Here is a 25693-nt window from a genome sequence, read left to right on the forward strand (position 1 = left end):
GTACCAAAACAGTTGATGTCGTAACTTGAAAGAACACCACCTTTTAGGATTTAAAAAAATACTAAGTAATCAAAAATAATTCCCGTCTATCTCTTTAAAATGGTAACTGCTTTTTTTATTTTAATAACTTAATAAAAACGTGATTTAAATTTCGCGCCCATTTCCGGCAAACAGTGCACATGGTTTTGGTTGACGAAATTTTCTTATCCGGAAAATAAACAAGCTTCGGTTGAGCAGTGATGGATCAAATCCCGGCCGCCATGGATAGACACTTAGATGTGATTCAGTGTCACACAGGTTTGTAGAAATACTAGATAAATCAGACAAAACTGACTGTCCATCAGTGAAAACGTGTTTGACTTTGTTACTTTTCACATATCACAGTGCTTTGTTTCTCTTTTCCTTCTATTTGAATGCCACTTTTAACTTTTTCAATCGGTTTATAAGATAACAATTACATGTATATGTATTATGAATACACGTGGTTATTACAAAAAATTGTAAGGGTTCCGCGGAACCCAGTGTCTCGCCTACTTTTGCTGTAAATCGCAGGCTCAACAAAAATGAGGAAAAAAAATCAATAAAAATATTCCTCTTGATACAATCTTTTGATTATAAGAAGCTACTTTCCAAGTTTGGTAAAAACCCAGCATAGTTAATGAATCTAACAAATGCTTTCAAAACTTTAAATGCAGACTTTACACGTATGTAATGTTAACTGGAAGAAAATCTAAGTCCATTTAAAAGTCAAATATGGAAAAAGTGGGGTTTTTTTTCTTTCAAAATTTACTTCTGGATACTATCTTATGATCATACATAAGCTTCTGTTCAATTTGGTACAAACCCCGAATAGTTTAAGAAAGTTATTAAAATTTTAAAAACTTTAACCACAGAGTGAATGTAATGTTTCCCCGCAGAAAAACTAAGTCCATTAAAAAGTAAAATATGGAAAAAATTGATTTATTTTTTTCACAAAATTTACTTCTGGATAATATCTCATGATTATTAACAAGCTTCTGTCCAAGTTTGGAAGAAATCCAGAATAGTTTAAGAAAGTTATTAAAATTTTAAAAACTTTAACCACAGAGTGAATGTAATGTTTCCCCGCAGAAAAACTAAGTCCATTTACAAGTAAAATATGGAAAAAATGGAATTTTATTTTTACAAAATGTACTTCTGGATACTATCTTATGATCATAAACAAGCTTCTGGCCAAGTTTGGTATAAATCCAGTATAGTTTAAGAAAATTATTAAAATTTCAAAAACTTTAACCACAGAGTGAATATTTGTGGACGCCGACAACGACGGAATGTAGGATCGCTTAGTCTCGCTTTTTCGACTAAAGTCGAAGGCTCGACAAAAATGAAAAATAGTAAAATAGTTGTGTTAGTCTTTAGTCTTTAGAAGTGTCAACTCGACACTTTAATCTCTCAGTAATTTCGATCACTCTGGTAATTTTATGTCGCTATGTATAAAACTTATTTGTACATTTGTATTTATGATGTGGCACTGCAGAAAAAAAGAAATAATTAAATAATTGATTAATAAAAAAAATTAAATTAAAAATGAATAAATAATTAACCCTTATAAAACCTTAAGTAACTATCTATTTTTGTGAACCTTTCAGTATCTTTAATAAAGACCCCTAACACATGTTGAATATCTTCTATTGGATGTTTGTAATTATCATTTTCTGTTGTTGCTAATACAGTCTAGTCACATAATTCCGTGGATACATAAGTTTGTGGACTTTTGGAAATCCTAAATATCTCGCATGCGTGTTATTGTTATGACGTCATCAATGGCATGATTTGATTGCTATAGGATATCCCTACAACAACAACATACAAAATGAATCCCGTCGTTTCAAGCAAGGTAAGACTTATTACTTATTCATTTAATAATCAAAATGGCTGATTTCACTTATTTCTTTATTTGTCTTATTTTCAACGACCTCAATAACTTTATTCTCAAGCTAAAATCCCAAATCCAAGTGTTGTCTGATTATGCTACTTTCTGATGAACAATATTGCGTGATTAACAAGGAGAAACCCTGTCAGCCGAAAAATCTATGAAAAGCAATTAGTGTCATAATGTTATATGTTTTAGATGTTTTTTAACAATAAAAGACGACTTTTGGTTTATGAAATGAACTTCAAAAAGGAGTTTTTGAGCACAATTCTTGTAAATTAAGTTCAACTAACGTTGATTACTGAGTTTTATAGAGTATTTGTGTAAACAATTTTAATTCATTGTATATTTATTTGTTTTGTTTAAAAAATAAAAGATTTGTGTATCACAAAATTTTTAATTTTATTTTTTGATATTTTACAGGTTCAACTTAAAAGGCAGAAAGATAAGCAGAAAGAAACTGAAAATAAAGATATATCCATTTGTAAATTGTTTGACTGTTTTCATTAAATTATTTATATTCAACATTTACTGTTGACAGTTCTTTATTAAATGTTGGACTACTTATGAGTTTTGAACATTTGCTTGATTTTATAAATGTGAACTTTATCTTCTGTGGAAAAAATAAATAATGATTCCAGAGGAAAAATGACTGAACTGCAGCTTTAATTTCATTTTTTATAATTAATGGGAAGTAAAAATAACTGTAATTATAGTCCGTTTGATTTCTATAAATCTTCAGAAAATTATTCTTAAAAGTTAATTTTTAAAAATAAATATTTGTTTTCTTCATGTATGTTAATGTATGATATAAACGAACTCTGGAATGTATATGGGAAAAAAGTAAAATCACAAAAATACTAAACTTTGAGGAAAATCAATATGGAAAGTTCATAATCACATGGCAAAATCAAATAACAAAACGCATCAAAAACGAATAGACAAGAACTGTCATATTCCTGACTTGATACAGGCATTTTCAAATGTAGAAAATGGTGGATTAAACCTGGTTCTATAGCGCTAACCCTCTCTCTTTAATAACAGTCTCATCAAATTCTGTTATATTTACATGATGCGTTAAATAAACAGTCACAATTAATAAAATAGTCAAAATATGGGTACATCAGTCATCATCGCATAACAATTTTAAAAGGAATCACATTGGCGTTGTCGTCTGCATCGTCGTTGTCAGAAAACATTTGGTTTTTGCACTTTAACTTTAGTATTAGTAAATAGAAATCTTTGATATTTTAACACAAGGTTAATGACCACAAAAGGAAGGTTGGGATTGATTTTGGGAGTTTTGGTTCCAACAGTTTAGGAAAAAGGGGTCCAAAGGTTCCAAAATTGAACTTTGTTTGATTTCATCAAAAATTGAATAATTGGAGTAATTTTGATATGGCGAATTTAACTGTGTATGTAGATTCTTAATTTTTGGTCCCATTTTCAAATCAGTCTACATTAAGGTCCAAAGAATCCAAAATTAAACTTAGTTTAAATATTGATCTAAGAAAATTATTGTATAATGGTTATATTCTCCCACTGATAGATTATTGATGTATTATTTGGAGTGATTGTGCTAAAAATGAGCTAGTCAGAATAATAAAATTGCAGAAAAGGGCTTATTTTAGATGCTGATCCACTTTCATCATCAGCTCCACTGTTTAAACAGCTTGGATGGATGAGGGTAGAGAACAGAATCTCATACCACAAATCAGTTAAAAATAATGCCTTAAGAATGAAGCCCCTGTATATCTCACTGAAAAATTTAAAGAAATGCCAGAAATGAAACAATATTGTTTGAGAAATGCCTCTTGCAAAAATTAACAAGTTCCAAAAGCCAAAACAGAGCTTATTCAGGATCTATTTCATGGAAAAACTTACCAATATCCCTGAAAAAACCAACTTCAAGTTCAAGCTCATTCAAAAAAGATTTAAAAAATTACTTGATGGAACATTAAGAAGCTGTGTTTTTTATATGCATAATAATTTTCACACACTTACTCAAACTTATGAATTTGTATAAACTTTTACCTGTTTTGAAAATTGTATATTTCATAACAATTTTTTATTTCATTATTCATGTATGTGTGTCTATTTGATATTTTGTAATTGTTTGTTATATATTTCATTGTATTTCATGAGGGCATCAGGGAAGATTAGCTTTATAGCTAATCTGTAACCCTCTTTAAATAAAGAATTATTATCATTATTATTAAGAATTCTACAAGATGAATTATGTGTTTCATGTTTTTTTCTTATGGGATATATTTGTAGTTATATTACGATTCCTGAAATTGAATAGAAGTGATGCTAAGTTTCATTTGATATTCAGGATCTACTTTAACATGTTCAAATGGAATTACTGTTAAAAATTTATTTTCAAGATATCAATATATCAATAAAAAAATGACTTAGTGAATAGAAATTTCAGTGCTTAATGTTCTTCATTATGAAAGTGGGATGGGCGTATGACATTTGCGCCAATTTTGAATATTTTCATTCTTTCATTTGCGCTGATTTCATATAGACAGAGGCTAAAGAACTACGGTTACGGTCAGGGAAAATGTCTGGAGATGTATCTTGTAGGCCTTCTTCCACCTCCCCACTGACTGTGAGCAGGGGACAACAGTTATATACATGTTATGATTGACAATTCATAAATTTGTACAAGTGGCTAGTGGAAGAGGTCTATAATGTTAAATGAAAAATAACATGACTTGGATGGAGAGTTCTCTCATTGGCACTCATATCACATCTTCTTATATCTATTCACCTGTAATTTACCTGTAAAAAAATCGGCGCAAATGAAAGAAAATATCGGCGCAAATGAAAGAAAATATCGGCGCAAATGAAGTGCAGATCGGCGCAAATGCAAAACACCGAGTGGGATTTACCTGCAATGATTTATTTGTGATTGTTATCAAAATAAATTAATTTACAAGAATATCTTTATTAGAAAGAACAAATTGTGTATTAAATGTCCCATACCTAAAAAGAATAGCCCATTAAGGACATTGGACACCAGGAAAGCGAGCTAGCTATCAATCAATTAAATTACTTATTAGCTCTGTCAAAACCAACTAGGTAAATCTACAGGTAGTTAAATGACCACATGTTGATTATAGCTTTCACAATACCTGTTGTACAATTTAAATGGACAAATTGTATTGACAGTTTTTTAAACTGGTCAGGCAATAGATAATTCACTACCACAAAGGTTATTGGATAAGCACAGTAAAGGCATTCTTTTCAGACATTAACGATTCATTATTTTAAGAAAAAAGGTTGAAGCATTGTAAACGTGATAAAATTTGCCTCCAGTAAATGTTTAATCCATTTATTGCATTAAAAACGTCATGTTCCTTTCCAAATAACTTGTCAAACATCGTTTATTTTTGTAAATAAATAAATTTTCTTGCATTCGTCAGACATTGATCCGTCAGATTTGTAAATTATGGATCAGAACCGCACCAGCTATATATGACCGAAATCTGTACTTTCACAATAATTACTACGGAGGCACGGATGGATCAGCTGACAGAAGAATATATATTGATCCCAAAGGGAAAAATTACACATTCAACATGCACTAAAAGACTTTTGGTTACATTTAATTAATTGGTGTATATAATTCCCTGTAATTTTTATGGATTGTTTCAAACTATTAGTTTAGTTTAAACATATTTATTCAAACTATTGATTAAAGTTGCTTAACTTTGAGACTATATACTAATATCAATATATTATCATGTATTATGGCCCAGCTTGATAACTTTTATAATTATAATATATCGACCGCAGAGGTTGAACCCTTAACAGTTGGGGCAAGTATGAACACAACATTCAAGCTGGATTCAGCTCTAAATTTGGATTGTGATTAAATAGCTGACACAGAATGAATGTGGTCTAATGAACTTAAAATTTTTGTTTTGCCTTTGAGCAATTCACTATGCTGTTGAATATTAATCCTCTCAAAAAAATGTTTGAAGAAATTTTCTTTTTATTTATGAAATTTCAAATGAGAAAAATTTAATTGGAAATGTTACTTTAATTGTATACTCAGATATGAATTGAACAAGATAAAAAGAACATTATTTACATATAAAAAAGAAAATGTGGTATGATTGCCAATGAGACAACTGTCCCCAAGAGACCAAAATGACACGCGCATTAAGAACTATAGGTCACCATACGGCCTTCAACAATGAGCAAAGCCTATACCTTATCAGCTATAAAAGGCCCTGATATGACAATGTAAAACAATTCAAAGGAGAAAACTAATGGCCTTATTTATATTAAAAAATGAACGTAAAACAAATATTTAACACATAAACAAATGACAACCACTGAATTACAGGCTCGTGACTTGGGAAAGGCACATTCTTAAATAATGTGGTAGGGTTAATATGACCCTTTATACTATAGTAAAATCCAAACATTGTAGCACCACGCGAATGAGCACTTCTCATTCAAATCTCACCACTTCTCCCTATCAGTTTCAAAATTTGAAAAAGGGAAGTCACTTCTCCCTATAATTTTGAAGTAGTGTAAGCCCTGTCTGTAACTGTATATTCACCGTCTCTCTCTCATGATTTATTTATAAATTGGCTTAAATCTCAAGTCTATCTTTTAATTATATTTCTAGGTGAAAAGGTTTATAAGATTGAAAGGGATATGAGAAATGAGCAAAATATGTGTACATTTCTTATCCAGTAGATGTTTATATTGGCCCAGGGATAATATACATGTAAATGATATATTTACAACTCTTAAATTATTTTAAATACTGCATGAAGTTTCACACCAGTGCATAACAAAACCAGACTGCCTTACAGAGTTACAATAGTTTAATCATCATGATCATAGTTCTATTAAATGTTATTTTAAGCCATCCAGTATCTGTACTTGATATTCTTTTAATTTCAGATGGCGGAGTATTACTTGGTGCCTCTAGTTTAACCGGCAGATATTGGCTTGGTTCATTATGGTTTTATCAGAATCCAAATAATGCACCTGATGTAGAAAAATGTACAGCTGGGGTCCAGTTAGAGGCTGGCCTTACTGATGCCAGATGGATAGATAATACCAAAGTTATAGTGGGCTTAGATACAGGTACATGTGAAATGTGTAAACATGTTGGAATGTTCTTTGGCTTATCCTGGTCAAAAATATATTTCTTATCAGAAGTCTAATAGTTCCTCTGAAGAGGAACATACAGATATTTTATATTATTACAAGCCTTATACAACGACTCGACACTGAAGGTTTAAAAATAAACATAAAACATAATGGTATATGGAATTGTCCAAATGATACAGGTGAACTATGTAGATTTAAAATTGTGTACATAGAAATAAGATTAGAAATATTGCCCTATGAAATGTTATTAAATTTGCTTACATAAGAACAGTGAAGTTAAAATTTATAATGATTACGTGTATCCTGTCAACCCCTGGAAAAATAATAATGCCTTCTTGACTACTTCTGGACGTGGTGGTCAGGAAAATTAATACTTTGTTATATAGTATGTTAAATATACATGTTTTACTTATATATATAACTATATATATATATTAACATCTAAATAGAAAGAAAACATGTGCAATTGTATTTTTACTAGGTCTTTTGGATTTTATGTTATAAGTGGAAAATAAGAAAAATATACTAATTATCATGATTATTGTTTTTAAACATTTTTGGTTTTTTTTTTATTGACTTATTAGGTTCAACCTGTCTGCTTATAACAAAATATTGTTTCAAAACTCCACTTTTAATAGTTGAAGCAAAAAAAGCTTATTTTAAATTTTTGTCTAAATCGTAGCTAATGCCCCTTTTAAGGCAGAATTGAAATGAAGCCAGAGATAGAGATGTTGCCATCATTTCAACAAGAAAAGACTTACATATATCTGAATGACATGTAACATTTCATGAGACCATTCTGTCTTTCAAAAGACTCTAAAGACCCTTATATTTCAAATTATGTTGGTGATCTGATGAAATAACCATCTGCTGGACTATTATTCTCAAAGATACATTCAGTATACTAATTTATGATTAATAATTGTTTTACAGGTGGTATAGAGATCTGGGAGTTAATAGAAAACTACCACACATTTGTACATGTTCATTCCTCCTTAGAACATGATAACATCATCAGTAGTGTACATCTGTCATGTGACAACAAACGAGCTGTATCATGTGGATATGATAAATGGTATGTATAAACATTGGAATACAGAAGTTGATCTCCATATAGTTGTGTCAATTGGGAGCATAAGTAGATAACAGTAATATGGTTTTGAATATTTGTTGGCTTCAATGAGAGATTTAATGGTCAGAATTTGAGTTTACTGGTGAAAATTTACTGGGCTCAGTCATAGGGTTTTGTGTGACATCAAATAAAATTTACTGGGCTCAGTCATAGGGTTTTGTGTGACATCAAATAAAATTTACTGGGCTCATTCATAAGGTTTTGTGTGACATCAAATAAAATTTACTGGGCTCAGTCATAGGGTTTTGTGTGACATCAAATAAAATTTACTTGGCTCAGTCATAGGGTTTTGTGTGACATCAAATAAAATTTACTGGGCTCATTCATAAGGTTTTGTGTGACATCAAATAAAATTTACTGGGCTCATTCATAAGGTTTTGTGTGACATCAAATAAAATTTACTGGGCTCAGTCATAGGGTTTTGTGTGACATCAAATAAAATTTACTTGGCTCAGTCATAGGGTTTTGTGTGACATCAAATAAAATTTACTGGGCTCATTCATAAGGTTTTGTGTGACATCAAATAAAATTTACTGGGCTCATTCATAAGGTTTTGTGTGACATCAAATAAAATTTACTGGGCTCAGTCATAGGGTTTTGTGTGACATCAAATAAAATTTACTGGGCTCAGTCATAGGGTTTTGTGTGACATCAAATAAAATTTACTGGGCTCAGTCATAGGGTTTTGTGTGACATCAAATAAAATTTACTGGGCTCAGTCATAGGGTTTTGTGTGACATCAAAAAAAATTTACTGGGCTCAGTCATAGGGTTTTGTGTGACATCAAATAAAATTTACTGGGCTCAGTCATAGGGTTTTGTGTGACATCAAATAAAATTTACTGGGCTCAGTCATAGGGTTTTGTGTGACATCAAATAAAATTTACTGGGCTCAGTCATAGGGTTTTGTGTGACATCAAATAAAATTTACTGGGCTCAGTCATAGGGTTTTGTGTGACATCAAATAAAATTTACTGGGCTCAGTCATAGGGTTTTGTGTGACATCAAATAAAATTTACTGGGCTCAGTCATAGGGTTTTGTGTGACATCAAATAAAATTTACTGGGCTCAGTCATAGGGTTTTGTGTGACATCAAATTTATATTTACTGGGCTCAGTCATAGGGTTTTGTGTGACATCAAATAAAATTTACTGGGCTCAGTCATAGGGTTTTGTGTGACATCAAACAAAATTTGAACCCACAAATTTTTAAATGCAAACCATCATTGACTGTTATCTTTATTTTATTGCAAGAGAAAATCATTCAATTTTTAATCTCTTACACAACATCTGAACTTTATGGTGTAAACCAATCAAAATGAACATTACTAACAATGTTACATTATATCATGCCTTGTACAGCTTGTTTTTTACATAAAAAAATATTCTTCATAACAACACAAATTAAAAAAATACAGATGTATGTTCTGAAAAGCTATTTTTTTCCAAAAGTGTCATTCCATTTCAAAAACATTGTCGTTATTTTCCATGACTTGAATATTGCACATTTTAACCTTGCTTTTGAGTTTCCTAAAGTATAAGCTTTATTTTTAACCTGAATACTGAAGGATTTTAAAATTTCATAATTTGCGTTATAAAGGTGTAATACCACCAAATCATGGTACATAAGTGTAACATGTACGTCACATCGGGTTGTGTAAGGAAGTAGGTCGAAAAAAATATTCCCTTGAATTTGACAGTTGTAGGTTATTAATCCTACATTTTATTGCAGTAAAACAATTTCTGTGTCATAAACATGTCTTTGGTATTTCAAAACACCATTAGTTTTTATTTGGGATTTCTATAGAATATTTTGTAATCTTGAGATTACATGGTGACTAAACCTTGTACACAGATAGAATAAAGGGAGAAATTTGATTGGTTAACTTCTATATGCAATGAAATGGTATGTGAAATTTTTTCTATAGTGCTGGACAGGATAAAACTTTACTCATGCCAAGTATTTCTTTATTTGAAACAAAGATAAATTCTGCACATTTTTTTCCCCATCACTTGGCGTCAGCGTCCTGAGTCGTTAACTTTTTCAAAAATCGTCTCCTCTGAAACTACTGTGTCAAATTTAACCAAACTTGGCCACAATCATCATTGGGGTATCTAGTTTAAAAATTGTGTCCGGTGACCCAGCCAACCAACCAAGATGGCCGCCAAGGCTAAAAATAGAACATAAGGATAAAATGTAGATTTTGGCATATAACTCTGAAACCAAAGCATTTAAAGCAAATCTTTCAACAGGTTAACTTGTTAATCTAGAAAATATCTATCTTCCCTGAAATTTTCAGATAAATTGGACAACTGGTTTTTGGGTTGCTGCCCACCAATTGGTAATTTTTAAAGAAATTTAGCCGTTTTTGGTTATTATCTTGAATACTATTATAGATAGAGATAAATTGTAAACAGCAATTATGTTCAGGAAATTAAGATGTACAAATGCATCAACATTACCAAAATGGTCAGTTGACCCCTTAAGCAGTTATTGCCCTTTATAGTCATTTTTTAACAATTTTCATTAATTTGGTAAATTTTGGTAAGTTTTTACTAAGTGTTTTCCTCTGTAACTAAAGGGCCAAGATAGAGAAAATTGTAACAAGAATGATCAGTAAAGTATATTATCGCTATTTTGCGCATTTTTCTTTTGATCTTTTTTTGTGATAATTTTCATATCATGCTTTTCGCCTGAGATGGAAAAATATCACTAGAAACTAAGCAGGCACGTGCATTGCTAACGAAATTGACATTGAAATTGACAACGTTGTCATAGGTAAAATAGCGATAAACAGATTATCATTGGTCATCTCAACTCGATTGCTTTTCTCACTTTCGCCTTACCAGCTCAAGTGAGAAAATCTATCTCGTTGACGATGAACAACGATAATCTATAAATCTACAAACACATCACCATCACCAAAACACAATTTTTTGATGAATCCATCTGTTTCCTTTGTTTAATATGTACATAATACAAGGTGAGCGACACAGGCTCTTGAGAGCCTCTAGTTTTGAAGACTAATAGGGGAAAATCAATGGTGTTATTACACCTATGAAGTTGAGCAGTTCCACAAAAAGTTGTTATATATATATATATAAAATAAAATTGAGAATGGAAATGGGGAATGTGTCAAAGAGACAACAACCTGACCAGGAGAAGGACACCAATAGGTCTTCAATGCAGCGAGAAACTCCCGCATGGAGGCATGCTTCAGCTGCCCCCTATACAAAAATGTATACTAGTTCAGTGACAATGGACGCCATCCTCCGAAATATACACAAGAAACTAAAATTAAAAATTGTACAAGGATTACAAAGGCCAGAGGCTCCTGACTTGGGACAGGTGCAAAAATACAGTGGGGTTAAACATGTAAACTATTGCCTATTTTGAGTATAAACTGTATACAAGTAAAATAAAAAAAAATTCTATTGCAGTATCAAAGTTTGGGATGTAGAAACACTTTCATCAGTTCACTCATTTAGAGGTAAGCAGCCTCTTATAGCAATGAAAAGTAGTCTTTTATGATTAATATTGGTTTTAGGACCATTAAGACGTTTTCACCTTTGTTATTGGCAAGAGATAAATTGTGACATAACTTCACATAAGGCAGATATTTTTAATGTTCTGACTGATTCATTACGAAATTTCTTTTATCAGTTGAATAAAGTATTCACATGATGCTAAAAACCAGATTTTCATTTCAAGCTGATCATATTTTAATGTCCCACCTATGTTAATTCAGATAATCTATTTAATATGAATAAAAGGATCTGTTAGTGTACATCAAAGATAGAGCATCCCAACAGCCCCAAAAATCATCAAGAGGTAAAACGTGCAATGCACAATTTTATCAAGAGGCAGAAGTATAGAAAGATATTGGCCGACTGTGCAAGGGCTGTATAGCCAGTCAAGGTTGTTAAAAACTTCCATTTGTTTGTAGAAAGATATTTATTTTGTTAATTTTAGGGCATTACGATATAGTAGAATGTGTCAGATGTCATCCTTTAGAACCATCCATGTTCCTGTCTTGTTCACAAGTAAGATAACAAATTAATAATAACTATAGATCAAAGAGTAATGCACATTTAACAATGATGAGATCATTTCAAATCATCGTTGAGAAAAGACAAACCTATTGAATAATATGGCAATTATTGGTCCTAATCTAGAAAGTAGAGCTTTTTCCAGGATCATTATTAAAGCAGAACTAACAAAAGCCAATCCAAAATAGAATCTATGATAGATGTTGAAGAGTCATTTAGAACTAAATAATTATGTAATAGATGAATGGATTGTTTAACGGTGATAGTTATTACGTAACAAAAAAAGGTTTTTTAAAGATGAGCAAACTATAATCAGATATATTAATATTTGTCTTGTTTAGTCATTGTCAAAAAACAACATTCCTATGAATTATGAATTGATGCCAAAAATCCTGTTGCCCAGAAAATGTTTGGTTATAAAAGTAGTAATTGAAATTACTTATAAGCAGTTTCATTGAGAAACAGAGGCATTTTTATTTCTATATTTATTTTGAGATAAATTTTGCTGATGTGAATCTCAATACATATTTTGTTGAAAATTGCAGATAAATTATTGACATTATTTAGATTTCAGGACTTCTTTGTAAGATGTATTATACATTGTAAAACTTATTTCAAGTCCATTTTTTTCAGGATAATAGAATATTACTATGGGACACACGGAAACCTCGACCTGCATCAGTAGTAGGTATGTTTCCTATAGAACGAAAATTTTTACCCTCTATTGTAGGTAGGTGCATGTTAGCTAGAAGATTGTTTTATTGCGAAACCCTATCATACTTTACCACAGATTCACCTGATAGTTACCTGTCCATTTAAACTTTTGGCAGTTTTATTGTCTGATTGAACAACTACAACAGGTATTGTTCTCTGTGTAGTTTATTCACTGGGACCTTTAAATTTCTTCTTCTAAGAGAAATCTATCACTTATTGATTAATCTACCTGAGTAAAAAATTTATCTGCTAAATTGATAGAAGTAACTATCCGATGAATCGATGGTAAAGTATGATTGGGTTTGCAATAATACAGTAACTTTATTCAAAACAAGACACATTTTCAATCTCTTCCAAATGAATAAGGCCAACTAAAATTAATTAGAATTTCATCCAAAGTTTTGAAAAAAATGGAGCGGATGGGAGGATATTATTTTTTTAAATCTTATTTAAAATGAAACCTTCTTGTGACGTGAACTTCATATATATGCACAGTGTTCCAGCTAGGATTTCAAAAGGGCAGGGTGCCAATCCTGAAAAGGGCATTTAACATGCGATATGATAATATGAAAAGGGCATATTTTAATAAAAGATGTTAATCAAACATTGTGTTTATTCGTTGAATCACAGGTTAGACAAGAACAGCATCATTAGCCCATATAGAACTCTATCTTTCTACTTTTAAGGCTGAAAAACTTGTCAAGCAGCTTGTCACACAATTTTTTTTTATTATTGCTTGGCACAGTTGAACTTTATATGCAGTATGTTTTGAAAGGTGACCTGTTTCATACTGTTTCTATGGTCTGCCACATTTTACCAGTTTCACCTTTCTATCCCTGCTGTGTTTAATGGCAATACAGCACAAAACAGCTGTGCTCAGTAAATGGCACAACTTTAGGATATATAGAAACAGTGAAAAATTGCATCAAAAATAAAGAATACAGAAAAAGATAACCAAGGCATCCTACCAACACTGCTAATGAGACCCTCTTTAACTTTTCCCATAACTCAAAATAAATACCTAAACATATATATTCTTAAGCAAGAAGTATGTAGACATATTTTAGAATATGTAAATGGGTTACTCAATGCTAGGAAAAAAATCAGATTGAGTTATCTTTCTTTATTCGGGTGTGCTCCTTCTTTGGAGGATTATAAACAGCACGTAAATATGATGTAAATATGATCACAATATGGCGGTCGATTTTGTTATTTTCGTATCAAAAATAAAGGCAGTCAATGACAAATGCGTCTGAATTTTCTGTTTATTTCACGGAAAACAAGTAAAACTATGTCTTCAACGAGTTTATTGTGGTTTTCAACTTTCGGTCATTACGTTTCCTCCATGAAACTACGGTAAACATCGCAAATTGTGCCCAAGTTGTTGTATGCACATTTCTTCAAAGATAATTGCTGACTGACTGATTCTATTTGAATGAATTGATGTTGATGATCATTAATGACCCATCCAATAAACGGATTACCTATAACAACAGTTTATGACACCAGTTGTAACCGTTGATTAGCTAGGGGTCGTAAACAAAGTCATAAACTTTTCCCTAGGTAAAATTTAGTAATCATATCAATTATCATACGAACAAATTAATATGCAAGCGTTCTTCAAAAAGGCAGGGCGCCCTGGAAACTGTAAAAAGGGCACAGGGCGCCACTCGGAAAAGGGCGGGCGCCGCGCCCTCTCAGTCTGCGACGTTAAGCGGTATCCCGAAGCCCGAGTCTAGTTTAAATAAGGTTGGACTAGTAAACGTACACTGCCGATAGTCCGACCGGTCTAGTGCATATATGTGTGCACTTTTTTAATCGTTACCGTAAGTTAACGCAGAATGTCACTCAACGCAATCAATATTAATAAACTGATACTCTTTTCCTTGCAAAAATTCCGTAAACCAGTTTTGATGGTCTCCCTAATAACTGATTGTTCAAAATTTTTTTTAAAAGCGTGAAAACGGTCAGAACCACGTGTTTTGAAAATGTCAAATTGTGGTAATTATTGATTGATTTATTTCGCATAGACTTAATAAAATATAATCATAACAGAAAATAATATAAACATTGAAATTAATAAAGTCATTTTTGCGTCGGAAGATATTAATTCGTAACTGTCCGCTTGACATCTTTGTGTTTTAGACGGTTGGTTATTAGGACGACTTCAGTGACTGGTTACCGTTAATTTTATGAAGAAGTGGAACCAGTTTTGTTTTCTTTTCGGAAGTGTACACACAAACATCGCTTGATATACATGGCTTCACTGTCGGAAAGTGCGAGACCATGAAAGGCATCAAAAAGGCCCTCTCGCAAGTCTGACCAAGTTACGGAGGCTAAAAAAACTACGAGGATTTAAGGGGCCGAGAATTTATAACCCATTGGACGGACGGTCGTCCCTCAATCCCTGACCCTGGCTCCAGTACGAGAATCTAGTTATGTTGTGTAGCTACTGTAAGAAGCAGGGAAAAGGAGGAACATTTGTATCTGTATTTGTATTTGAACAGGAGTTGTTCAGCAAATTGAAAAATAATATGAAAAATCATACAAAAAGAATAAATTTTAACTGAGTGATTTTTTCTTTTCTTGGTCTTCTTCAGAAAGGATGATCTCTTTAACTGTTTAACTTCCAAAGTCAAATTTGAATGAGAAATTAATTTAAACAAAATGTGATGGTAAGGGGTTTATATCTACTCTGCTACATGTATACATTTATTTTACATCTGTCTTAAATTCTTGTCAAAAGTTTTTTTTATGGAAAGTAGAATATTTTATTTTACATGGAGAAAAAACTATATTTTTGAAAAGTTATATACACTTCAAGATACAAAAATGTAACCTCAGAATGCAGGATTTTACATCTAATATTCCAAAATTTTCTTGGAGGGGGGGGGGGGGCATGCCCCCCTCAACCGGTGACACAGATTTTATTTGGTCCAGTACATATAAATTCGGGCTAGTAATTATTTTTTTTTACTAGCCCATAGGGCTAGTGCTTCAAATAGTTTTTGGCACAGACTGCCCTCTGAAAACAGCCTAGCTGGAACACTGATGCAAGTGTTATAATAAGCTTATACCATGTTCATGTGTAAACATGTATAAGGAATGGTACATAATTGTTCAAATCCTTAAATAAATATCTCTGATTGGCAACGACTGTTCTACATGCAGTTTCTACTTTAAAAACCTATTTCCAGTAAAAAAAAAAACATGGAGAAATTCTCTATTCAGTTGGACTACTTTTTAAGTGATGGTTTGTCGTCCCCATAAAATTATGCAAATGCAATAACATGCAACACAAGTATTATGAGTGAAATGAGAACACAAACAATGTTGGTAATAGTAGGGTTGTGCTTTTAAGATTCACAAGTTATGCAAGACTGAAGCAAATAATATAATATCAATGTAAAACATGAAGTTGTTTAATGACTCTTTTAAGGGTATTTGGTGTTTTTAAAAGAAAACAATAGCCATGGGTAAATCTAAGGGCTTTCTATAACACAATGTGTATGTTTGCAGTCTTTTTGAACTCAATATACGGTCATAGATCTAACAAGTTCGTGCCTTTGTCAGTTTCTTTAATCCAGTTATGTTTTTTTCCACAGATGTGTTCCACTATTCTAGGGCTTTTGAAATCTTTCAAAAAAAAATCTATGGTTTTCTAATGACAGAAATTTCCAATTTATGACATACCACATTTGCGTTCTTGGAAACAGCGTATTACTCGTAACCCGAATATTTCATGCCCTTCTGGTAATGTATCTCTATTCTCCGTAGACGATATTGTCATCATTGAGTAGCAGAATTTTTCAACATACTCGAAACAAGAAATATGAAAACTGAAATTTGAAACAGGAAGTTCGAATGAAATGAAATTATTGACGGTTTATACCGGTAACGGAAAGGAACAAAATCCGGAAATCGTAAATTTTCTAAATAAAAAAAAATGTGGCAGGCGGGGATGAAAATCTTATCAATTAATTTTAATTGGCCTAATCACTCATTATTAGGTACAAGTTTTCAGGAAATAAAATATATAACCAAATCATCAGAAACAAAACCAAATAGATAGAGAGAAAAAATAAAACTCTTTAAGTAAGAAGTACAAATATCCAGAAAAGAAATGACTCACTCCAGTGAATAAACATATGACCCATATTTGTTCAGAGTCATATATTCTTTTTCACAATTACTTTCCAATTATCCATGAAGTTTTGCAAAAAGGTTTTTTTAAAACATAGTGAGAATGTATACATTTATGTTTCAAATTAACGACTTGTAAATACAAATAAAGTTCCATTCAAGTACCTTAAAAACATTTGAGGTTTATAAAGTAAAAGGCCTAAAATAAAATATTGTTTGTTTCCGCAATCCTGACAAACCCTGCAAAAAGGGGGCTACTCATAAAATTTTATTGTCAAAACTAAGTCGAAAATTATTTTATTCATTTCAGATTTTCAGGCTTGCAATACTATGATACTATTCAGGCTTTTTGGAAAAAATAAAAATTATTTCCCTACCTACCTACCCACACCTTGCTTGGCAGGGTCGGGATTGGGGAAACAAACAATATATTAATTTAGGCCAAATTGATTTTCACGTGTCCTAGGCCTGAATATAACAATCATTTTGGAAACTGATAAGACTTATATTCAAAGACCAAACAAAAAAATTCAATCATCTGATGCTTATATTCATTTTGAATATTATTTCAATGAGATAACTGGGTTTATTTCTTTGTATAAAAAACATGCTCAGAAGTAAAAAAATGTTCATCTATCATTTTATCTACAGCACAAAACTATAGTATGATTTTATGTCAGATATGTATCAACTTTCCAAGCCAAATTTTAGTCTGATAAATAAATCACCCTGTCTGTCTATTAGGTCTGTCTCTTTGTCTTGTAAGCCAATCATGACCTTATCTTAACAAACAGGCTGTATGGATATTTAACAATATTCTACCTGAGGAAAAGAAATATAAAATCTGTTAAAGGGGAGATAATCAAACTTCTTTTTTCAATATTTAATATGTTGTTATAGTCTTGGAACCACTATTAATATTCCAATTGAAATGTTATGTTATGAAAATACAAAAATTATGTACAAGATTGATTTGAAGATGAAAAGATAACAATATTCTTCTTCTTTTACATTGATGAAATATTCAGTAATTCAGGACACATTTTTTTTACTGGATTGACTTTTGTTTAAGTTTAGGTGTGATTCATTTTTAGCTCACCTGGCCTAAAAGGCCAAGTGAGTTTTTCTCATCCTTTGAAGTATGTCCGGTGATCCGGCCAACCAACCAAGATGGCCACCATGGCTAAAAATAGAAAATAGGGGGTAAAATGCAGTTTTTGGATTATAACTCAAAAACCAAAGCATTTAGAGCAAATCTGACATGGGGTTAAATTGTTTGTCAGGTCAAGATCTATCTGCCCTGAAATTTTCAGATGAATCGGACAAACCGCTGTTAGGTTGCTGCCCCTGAATTGGTAATTTTAAGGAAAGGAGTTTCGTCATTAAAAACGATCCGATTCAAACTCAAATATGAAAAATCTATTAAATATGCGAAAAAATGTCACTTTTCAGATGGTTTTTGTCAAAAACGAAAGTGTTCATCCTCAATCTTTATATCTGTTATGTATTATCATCAAATACAACTTCCATTCCAATATATTGGATGAACACGAATGCAGTCACTTTCGTTATACACGGAAACTGTCTTAAATTTAAGTAAAATGCTGGAATTGTTAAGGTTTCATTAATTTAGCATGACTTAATGGTGCTAGTACCCAATATATGTGCATTGTATTGTCAAAAACAGCCCATATTTATGTAGCAGAACCATTCTGCTATCCAATAAATAACTAAAAGTTTACATTTTAACAACTTTGTAAATTGCCCTATTTTGGGGCCAAAAAGGGATCTTACTGGACCTACTCCTTTTGCTGTTTTTATACGCCCGTCAATCCGTCCGTCTGTCGTCCACACTTCGGACAAGAACTCAAAAACACTTTCACCAATTTCCATGAAACTTAAGTGAATTGTTTATATCTATTGACATAAGCTCCCTTTCGTTTTTTTTTATTTCAGATTTTAAGTTATGGATTTATGGGGCTTTATTCATAAAAAAGGGGGGCAACACTTCGGACAATAACTCAAAATAGCTTTCACCTACTTCCATGAAACTTTGGTGAATTGTTGATATCTATTGATGTAAGCTCCCTTTCAATTTTTGTAAATTTCAGATTTTAAGTTTTGGATTTATGGGGCTTTATTCATAAAAAAAAGGGGGATTTTCAACACTTCCGACAATAACTCAAAAAGGCTTTTACCAATGTCCATGAAACTTTGGTGAATTGTTTATATCTATTGATGTAAGCTCTTTTTCAATTTTTATAAATTTCAGATTTTAAGATTTGGATTTACTAACATTTTCCACTGAAACTACTGGGCCAAGTTCATTATAGATAGAGATAATTGTAAGCAGCAAGAATGTTCAGTAAGATGTAAGATGTACAAACACATCACCATCAACAAAACACAATTTTTTCATGAATCCATCTGCGTGCGTCCTTTGTTTAATATTCACATAGACCAAGGTGAGCGACACACAAGAGCCTCTTGTTATTTCCGCCGTTAAGTGAAAAATAAACTGAACATGTGAAGTTAGTGTAGCCAATAATAATTAATTGTCTGATACATCCCAATGTTCACAGTCGTGAATATGTTAACTGTTTTAAGGAAATTGGTGACTCGTGTAATAAAGTAACTACTTTGCTGCCATTTTTTTCTAACCAATAAGTAAGGGAAAAATTCCAATCATTAAAAATTCAGGTAAACTCTGCCCATGAACAACTCGGACCACAACAAGACGAAACTGCATGATACAAAAATATGTCCAAATAAAATAAAATGGAAAAACTGACCTACCTACCCTATTTTTTTAAAGCATGTAACCTTAAACAGACATATATATTTTTTTGGCCCAATAGAAGGCAAGACACTGGATTCCGCGGAACCCTTACGAATTTTACCATATATATTCTGAAGTTGGGAGAACATTGTATGGTAATGTTGTTGCTTGCTCTTTAATATTTGAACTCTATCTGCCTGATAAAGATATAGTATTGCTGTCAATAAGTATTGTTGTATTTATCAATAAGTTTTTTTCTTTCACCTTTTTTCCAACAGATTCTTCCCCATTAGAAAATTCTCCACGAAGCTTAGCATGGCAACCACAATCCAAGAACATGTTTGCTGTTGGTAGCAGCACAGGGCAGATTGTCTTTAAGGACACGCGGACCTCAATTGGAACTCCTTTATCATTTACACCACACACAAGGGATGTGTATAAATTAGAATTCTGTAGTAACAGGTAATCTATAATTCAACCTCACATAAAAAAAAGTTGGCATTTTGATTGGCTGTTTGCAATTAAATTTTTCACATATTTTTTAAGTTCTGTTGTCTAGATTTTATTTGATTTCTATTTGATGAAAGAATATATTACACCCTAGCATTGGAAGAATAAAATTCCAATTGCAAAAATAACACAAAATTGTAAATTTTGAATTGAATTAAATTGTAATGAATCCTAAGTATCCCCTAAAGGTATTATAATTACTAAATTAGTTCAAATAAGTATTCAAATTGGTAAACTCAAGATAAGACCAGGAGTACACAGTTTTGAACAAAGTTCTCTACAGTATGCTTCAATAAATACATATTACATATTCATGTTCAATCTGGAAGGCTAACATGCCATGCATGGGAATTCAACCAAAATTGCACAGATTCTTTAAGAGGTCATGAAGTTGTTCATCTATTTTTGTAAAAAAATCTGAATTAAGTGTCCGAAACCAACATGGATTTGTTTATGTTTTCATGTATAACTTGGAAAAGGCAAAAACAAGCCTTGCATGGATAAATTTTATTTTCATGATGTCATTGTTTTAAGAAAGTGTTCAGAAAATTTGTCACAATTATTTTTATTTTTTAGACCTCAATTATTGGCCTCTGTATCAGAGGATTGTACAACTGTTGTGACATCACTGGACACACAGAAACAAGTGTAAGTATTCAAGTTAGTTGTGACATCACTGGACACACAGAAACAAGTGTAAGTATTCAAGTTAGTTGTGACATCACTGGACACACAGAAACAAGTGTAAGTATTCAAGTTAGTTGTGACATCACTGGACACACAGAACCAAGTGTAAGTATTCAAGTTAGTTGTAATATCACTGGACACACAGAAACAAGTGTAAGTATTCAAGTTAGTTGTGACATCACTGGACACACATAAACAAGTGACTTGAAGTGTAAGTATTCAAGTTAGTTGTGACATCACTGGACACACATAAACAAGTGACTTGAAGTGTAAGTATTCAAGTTAGTTGTGACATCACTGGACACACAGAAACAAGTGTAAGTATTCAAGTTAGTTGTGACATCACTGGACACACAGAAACAAGTGTAAGTATTCATGTTAGTAGTGACATCACTGGACACACAGAAACAAGTGTAAGTATTCAAGTTAGTTGTGACATCACTGGACACACAGAAACAAGTGTTAGTATTCAAGTTAGTTGTGACATCACTGGACACACAGAAACAGGTGTAAGTATTCAAGTTAGTTGTGACATCACTGGACACACAGAAACAAGTGTAAGTATTCAAGTTAGTTGTGACATCACTGGACACACAGAAACAAGTGTAAGTATTCAAGTTAGTTGTGGCATCACTGGACACACAGAAACAAGTGTAAGTATTCAAGTTAAGTGTTATATACTGACAACAATTGATCATTTTTCAGCTGCAATAAATAAAAGGGCAGTTCATTGAGGGATTGAAATAAAAAAATATATTTTCAACAGATATTAGAAGATGTTGTATGATTGCCAATGAGACAACTCTCTATCCAAGTCACAATTTATAAAAGCAAACCATTATAGGTCAGGTACGGTCTTCGACACAGAGCCTTTAATGGCTCACCCTGAACAGAAAACTATGATGGGCCCCATAAATGACTAGTGTAAAACCATTTGGATTGGAAGACCAATGGTGTTATATATAAAAAAAAAATCAGTACACAGAAAACACTTATGAACCACATTCAACAAATCACAACTACTGAACATCAGATTCAAGTTTAGATAAGACAGATTTTTTCTATCATGATAAATTTTTTTCATATTAAGTATACAAATCAATAGATACTGATGGGGGAGGGGGATATGTCAAAGTATGTTGCATCTTTAAAATTGTAAAGATATTGGATCATGTTTTAAAAAAAGGAGTTTACACAGCTTACAAATGTCCAATATTATCAAGAAGTTAATAAAATTGTCCATACAATTTTAAACAGTAGAATCAAGTGCAACACTTAACTGTATCAAAAAATCTTTAGTTTGTTATACCCTCGCTTTAAAAAAGGGGGGTATACTGTTTAACCTCTGTCTGTCAGTTCGTCCGTCAGTCAGTCCCATGAAACTTTCGTCACATTTTTCTCAGGAACTACACATCCACCCTTTCTGTAATTTGGTATCAACATTTATATATGTCAGCCATACCGTGTGATGCGTTTTCAGATTCATCATTCATAGACTTCCTGTTTTCCGAACACTTGTATGATTTTACACATGATAGCCAAGTTGAAAATTTTTGTCACATTTTTCTCAGGAACTACAATACAATGATTTCTGAAATTTGATTTCAGGATTTATATAAGTCAGCTATACCGTGTGATGCGTTTTCAGATTCATAATTCATAGACTTCCTGTTTACCGAACACTTGTATGATTTTACACATGATAGCCAAGTTGAAAATTTTCGTCACATTTTTCTCAGGAACTACAATACAAGGATTTCTGAAATTTGGTTTCAGGGTTTATCTAAGTCAGCTATACTGTGTGATGCGTTTTCAGATTGATCACTTGACAACTTCCTGTTAACCGAACACTTGTATGATTTTACACTTGATAGCCAAGTTGAAAATTTTCGTCACATTTTTCTCAGGAACTACAATACAAGGATTTCTGAAATTTGGTTTCAGGGTTTATCTAAGTCAGCTTTACTGTGTGATGCGTTTTCAGATTGATCACTTGACAACTTTCTGTTTACCGAACACTTGTATGATTTTACACATGATAGCCAAGTTGAAAATTTTTGTCACATTTTTCTCAGGAACTACAATACAATGATTTCTGAAATTTGATTTCAGGATTTATATAAGTCAGCTATACCGTGTGATGCGTTTTCAGATTCATAATTCATAGACTTCCTGTTTACCGAACACTTGTATGATTTTACACATGATAGCCAAGTTGAAAATTTTCGTCACATTTTTCTCAGGAACTACAATACAAGGATTTCTGAAATTTGGTTTCAGGGTTTATCTCAGTCAGCTATACTGTGTGATGCGTTTTCAGATTGATCACTTGACAACTTCCTGTTAACCGAACACTTGTATGATTTTACACTTGATAGCCAAGTTGAAAATTTTCGTCACATTTTTCTCAGGAACTACAATACAAGGATTTTTCAGATTGATCACTTGACAACTTTCTGTTTACCGAACACTTGTATGATTTTACACATGATAGCCAAGTTGAAAATTTTTGTCACATTTTTCTCAGGAACTACAATACAAGGATTTCTGAAATTTGATTTCAGGATTTATTTAAGTCAGCTATTCCGTGTGATGCGTTTTCAGATTCATCACTTGACTACTTCCTGTTTACCGAACACTATTAATATTATCCACTTGCAGCGGGGGTATCATCAGTGAGCAGTAGCTCACAGTTTCACTTGTTTATTTATAATTTCTCAATATTCTCTTCTCTACAAAAAAATCAATTTAACAAAATTTTATATATTTTCAGATATAGAGATTGTTCACATAAAGATTATGTACGAGGAGTGTGATGCGTTTTCAGATTGATCACTTGACAATTTCCTGTTTACCGAACACTTGTATGATTTTACACATGATAGCCAAGTTGAAAATTTTCGTCACATTTTTCTCAGGAACTACAATACAAGGATTTCTGAAATTTGGTTTCAGGATTTATTTAAGTCAGCTATTCCGTGTGATGCGTTTTCAGATTCATCACTTGACTACTTCCTGTTTACCGAACACTATTAATATTATCCACTTGCAGCGGGGGTATCATCAGTGAGCAGTAGCTCACAGTTTCACTTGTTTATTTATAATTTCTCAATATTCTCTTCTCTACAAAAAAATCAATTTAACAAAATTTTATATATTTTCAGATATAGAGATTGTTCACATAAAGATTATGTACGAGGAGTGTCCTGGATGAATGACTTACAGTTATATACGTGTGGTTGGGACTCACAAGTCAAATTAAATAATGTTGTGCATTTATTGTCTCATAAAAACGATTCAGCAGAAAACAGTGTTCAAATGGACGTTAATGGTGGATCAGATGACAATTCAAATGCAAAACAATCAACACAGGAAGTAAAATGTAATGGGAATGGTGTTACTATAGAAACTGGTGCTACAGATACAAAGCTAGACACAACATAACTACTACCTCTCTTTACATGTAACAAACTACAACAAGACCAGACACAACAACTTGCATTAATATTGTTTTTGTTTTGTTATATCCTTAATTGTTATGAAAAAGTAGTGATCTTGAAGCTATAGTCAATTTTGTTATGATTTCTTTCAATTATTAACCAGCCCTTGGAAGGGAATGCATTTTACCTTATATTTTATTCCAAGCCCTTGGAAGGGAATGCATTTTACCTTATATTTTATTCCAAGCCCTTGGAAGGGAATTCATTTTACCTTATATTTTATTCCAAGCCCTTGGAAGGTAATGCATTTTAATGTATATTTTATTTCAGTCTATTTTGACAAAATATAAGAATCATCTGATGCATGCATTGGTTGACTAAATATTTTTGACATAAAATTTTGTTGGATCGTCTGTTAAATTGAAAAAAATGTCCATCGATAGTTGTATTTTATCCTGATAACACACATTTTAAAACCATTTGAGCCAATGAACCATATGAGCTTTTATCCATCCTTTTATGTTGTAAAAATGTGCTAGGGCAGTTTAAATATCCTTAAGAAACAGTCTTAGCTTGGATGGAAGAGAGCAGCATTTTCAATGATGAAGTTTGTACAAACAAGATGGAATAACAAATGAATTAAAAAGAAAACAGTTCATATAACAAGTTTAATCATGGTTTTCCATTGTTTTTATCTATCTTGTATGACAAAAAGATGAAAATTGTGCCATGTCAGAGAATATTATTGTTCAGTGCTTATCATGTTGATTTTTTAATAAAATCATAACAATTCCATTTTGCCAGTCAGCTTGTTTTTGGGTCGGATTGAAAGGATTTGAAACTGCAGCATGTGATCACTTTTTATTAAACGACCGCAAATTTTGAAAAAATTTTCGTCGTAGATTGCTATCACGTTGGCGTCGTCGTTGTCGTCGTCGTCGTCGTCCGAATACTTTTAGTTTTCGCACTCTAACTTTAGTAAAAGTGAATAGAAATCTATGAAATTTTAACACAAGGTTTATGACCATAGAAGGAAGGTTGGTATTGATTTTGGGAGTTTTGGTCCCAACATTTTAGGAATTAGGGGCCAAAAAGGGCCCAAATAAGCATTTTCTTGGTTTTCGCACTATAACTTTAGTTTAAGTTAATAGAAATCTATGAAATTTTGACACAAGGTTTATGACCA

General features: G+C 32.1%; 1 protein-coding gene across 3 annotated transcripts; it reads left to right on the forward strand.

Annotated features, from left to right (window-relative positions):
* Nucleotides 1–11: 11 nt before the first annotated feature.
* Nucleotides 12–25302, forward strand: LOC134686982 (methylosome protein WDR77-like). Of its 3 annotated transcripts, none has more exons than XM_063546880.1 (9): nucleotides 12–297; nucleotides 6842–7027; nucleotides 7988–8129; nucleotides 11626–11675; nucleotides 12158–12228; nucleotides 12868–12964; nucleotides 20149–20332; nucleotides 20957–21028; nucleotides 23841–23906. In XM_063546880.1, the coding sequence occupies exons 1-9, from the start codon at nucleotides 240–242 to the stop codon at nucleotides 23881–23883; spliced, it is 903 nt and encodes a 300-aa protein (XP_063402950.1). In that variant the 5' UTR covers nucleotides 12–239; the 3' UTR covers nucleotides 23884–23906. The 3 variants fall into 3 exon arrangements, with proteins under 3 accessions (XP_063402950.1, XP_063402947.1, XP_063402949.1); XM_063546877.1 differs by lacking the exon at nucleotides 23841–23906 and adding an exon at nucleotides 24232–25302 and having other exon boundaries at nucleotides 19–297; XM_063546879.1 differs by lacking the exon at nucleotides 23841–23906 and adding an exon at nucleotides 24232–25302 and having other exon boundaries at nucleotides 44–297; nucleotides 12868–12922.
* The last annotated feature ends 391 nt before the right edge of the window (nucleotides 25303–25693 follow it).

This window comes from Mytilus trossulus, chromosome 10, assembly GCF_036588685.1.
Source record: "Mytilus trossulus isolate FHL-02 chromosome 10, PNRI_Mtr1.1.1.hap1, whole genome shotgun sequence".
Classification (NCBI taxonomy): Eukaryota; Metazoa; Mollusca; class Bivalvia; order Mytilida; family Mytilidae; genus Mytilus; species Mytilus trossulus.

Excerpts from the sequence above, each read along its gene's own strand:
- LOC134686982 (XM_063546877.1), top strand. The coding sequence starts at position 240 with ATGGATCAAATCCCGGCCGCCATGGATAGACACTTAGATGTGATTCAG. Across the intron at positions 298-6,841 it reads TGTGATTCAGTGTCACACAG|ATGGCGGAGTATTACTTGGT; the intron begins GTTTGTAGAAAT and ends TTTTAATTTCAG. Across the intron at positions 12,965-20,148 it reads ATTTTTACCCTCTATTGTAG|ATTCTTCCCCATTAGAAAAT; the intron begins GTAGGTGCATGT and ends TTTTTCCAACAG.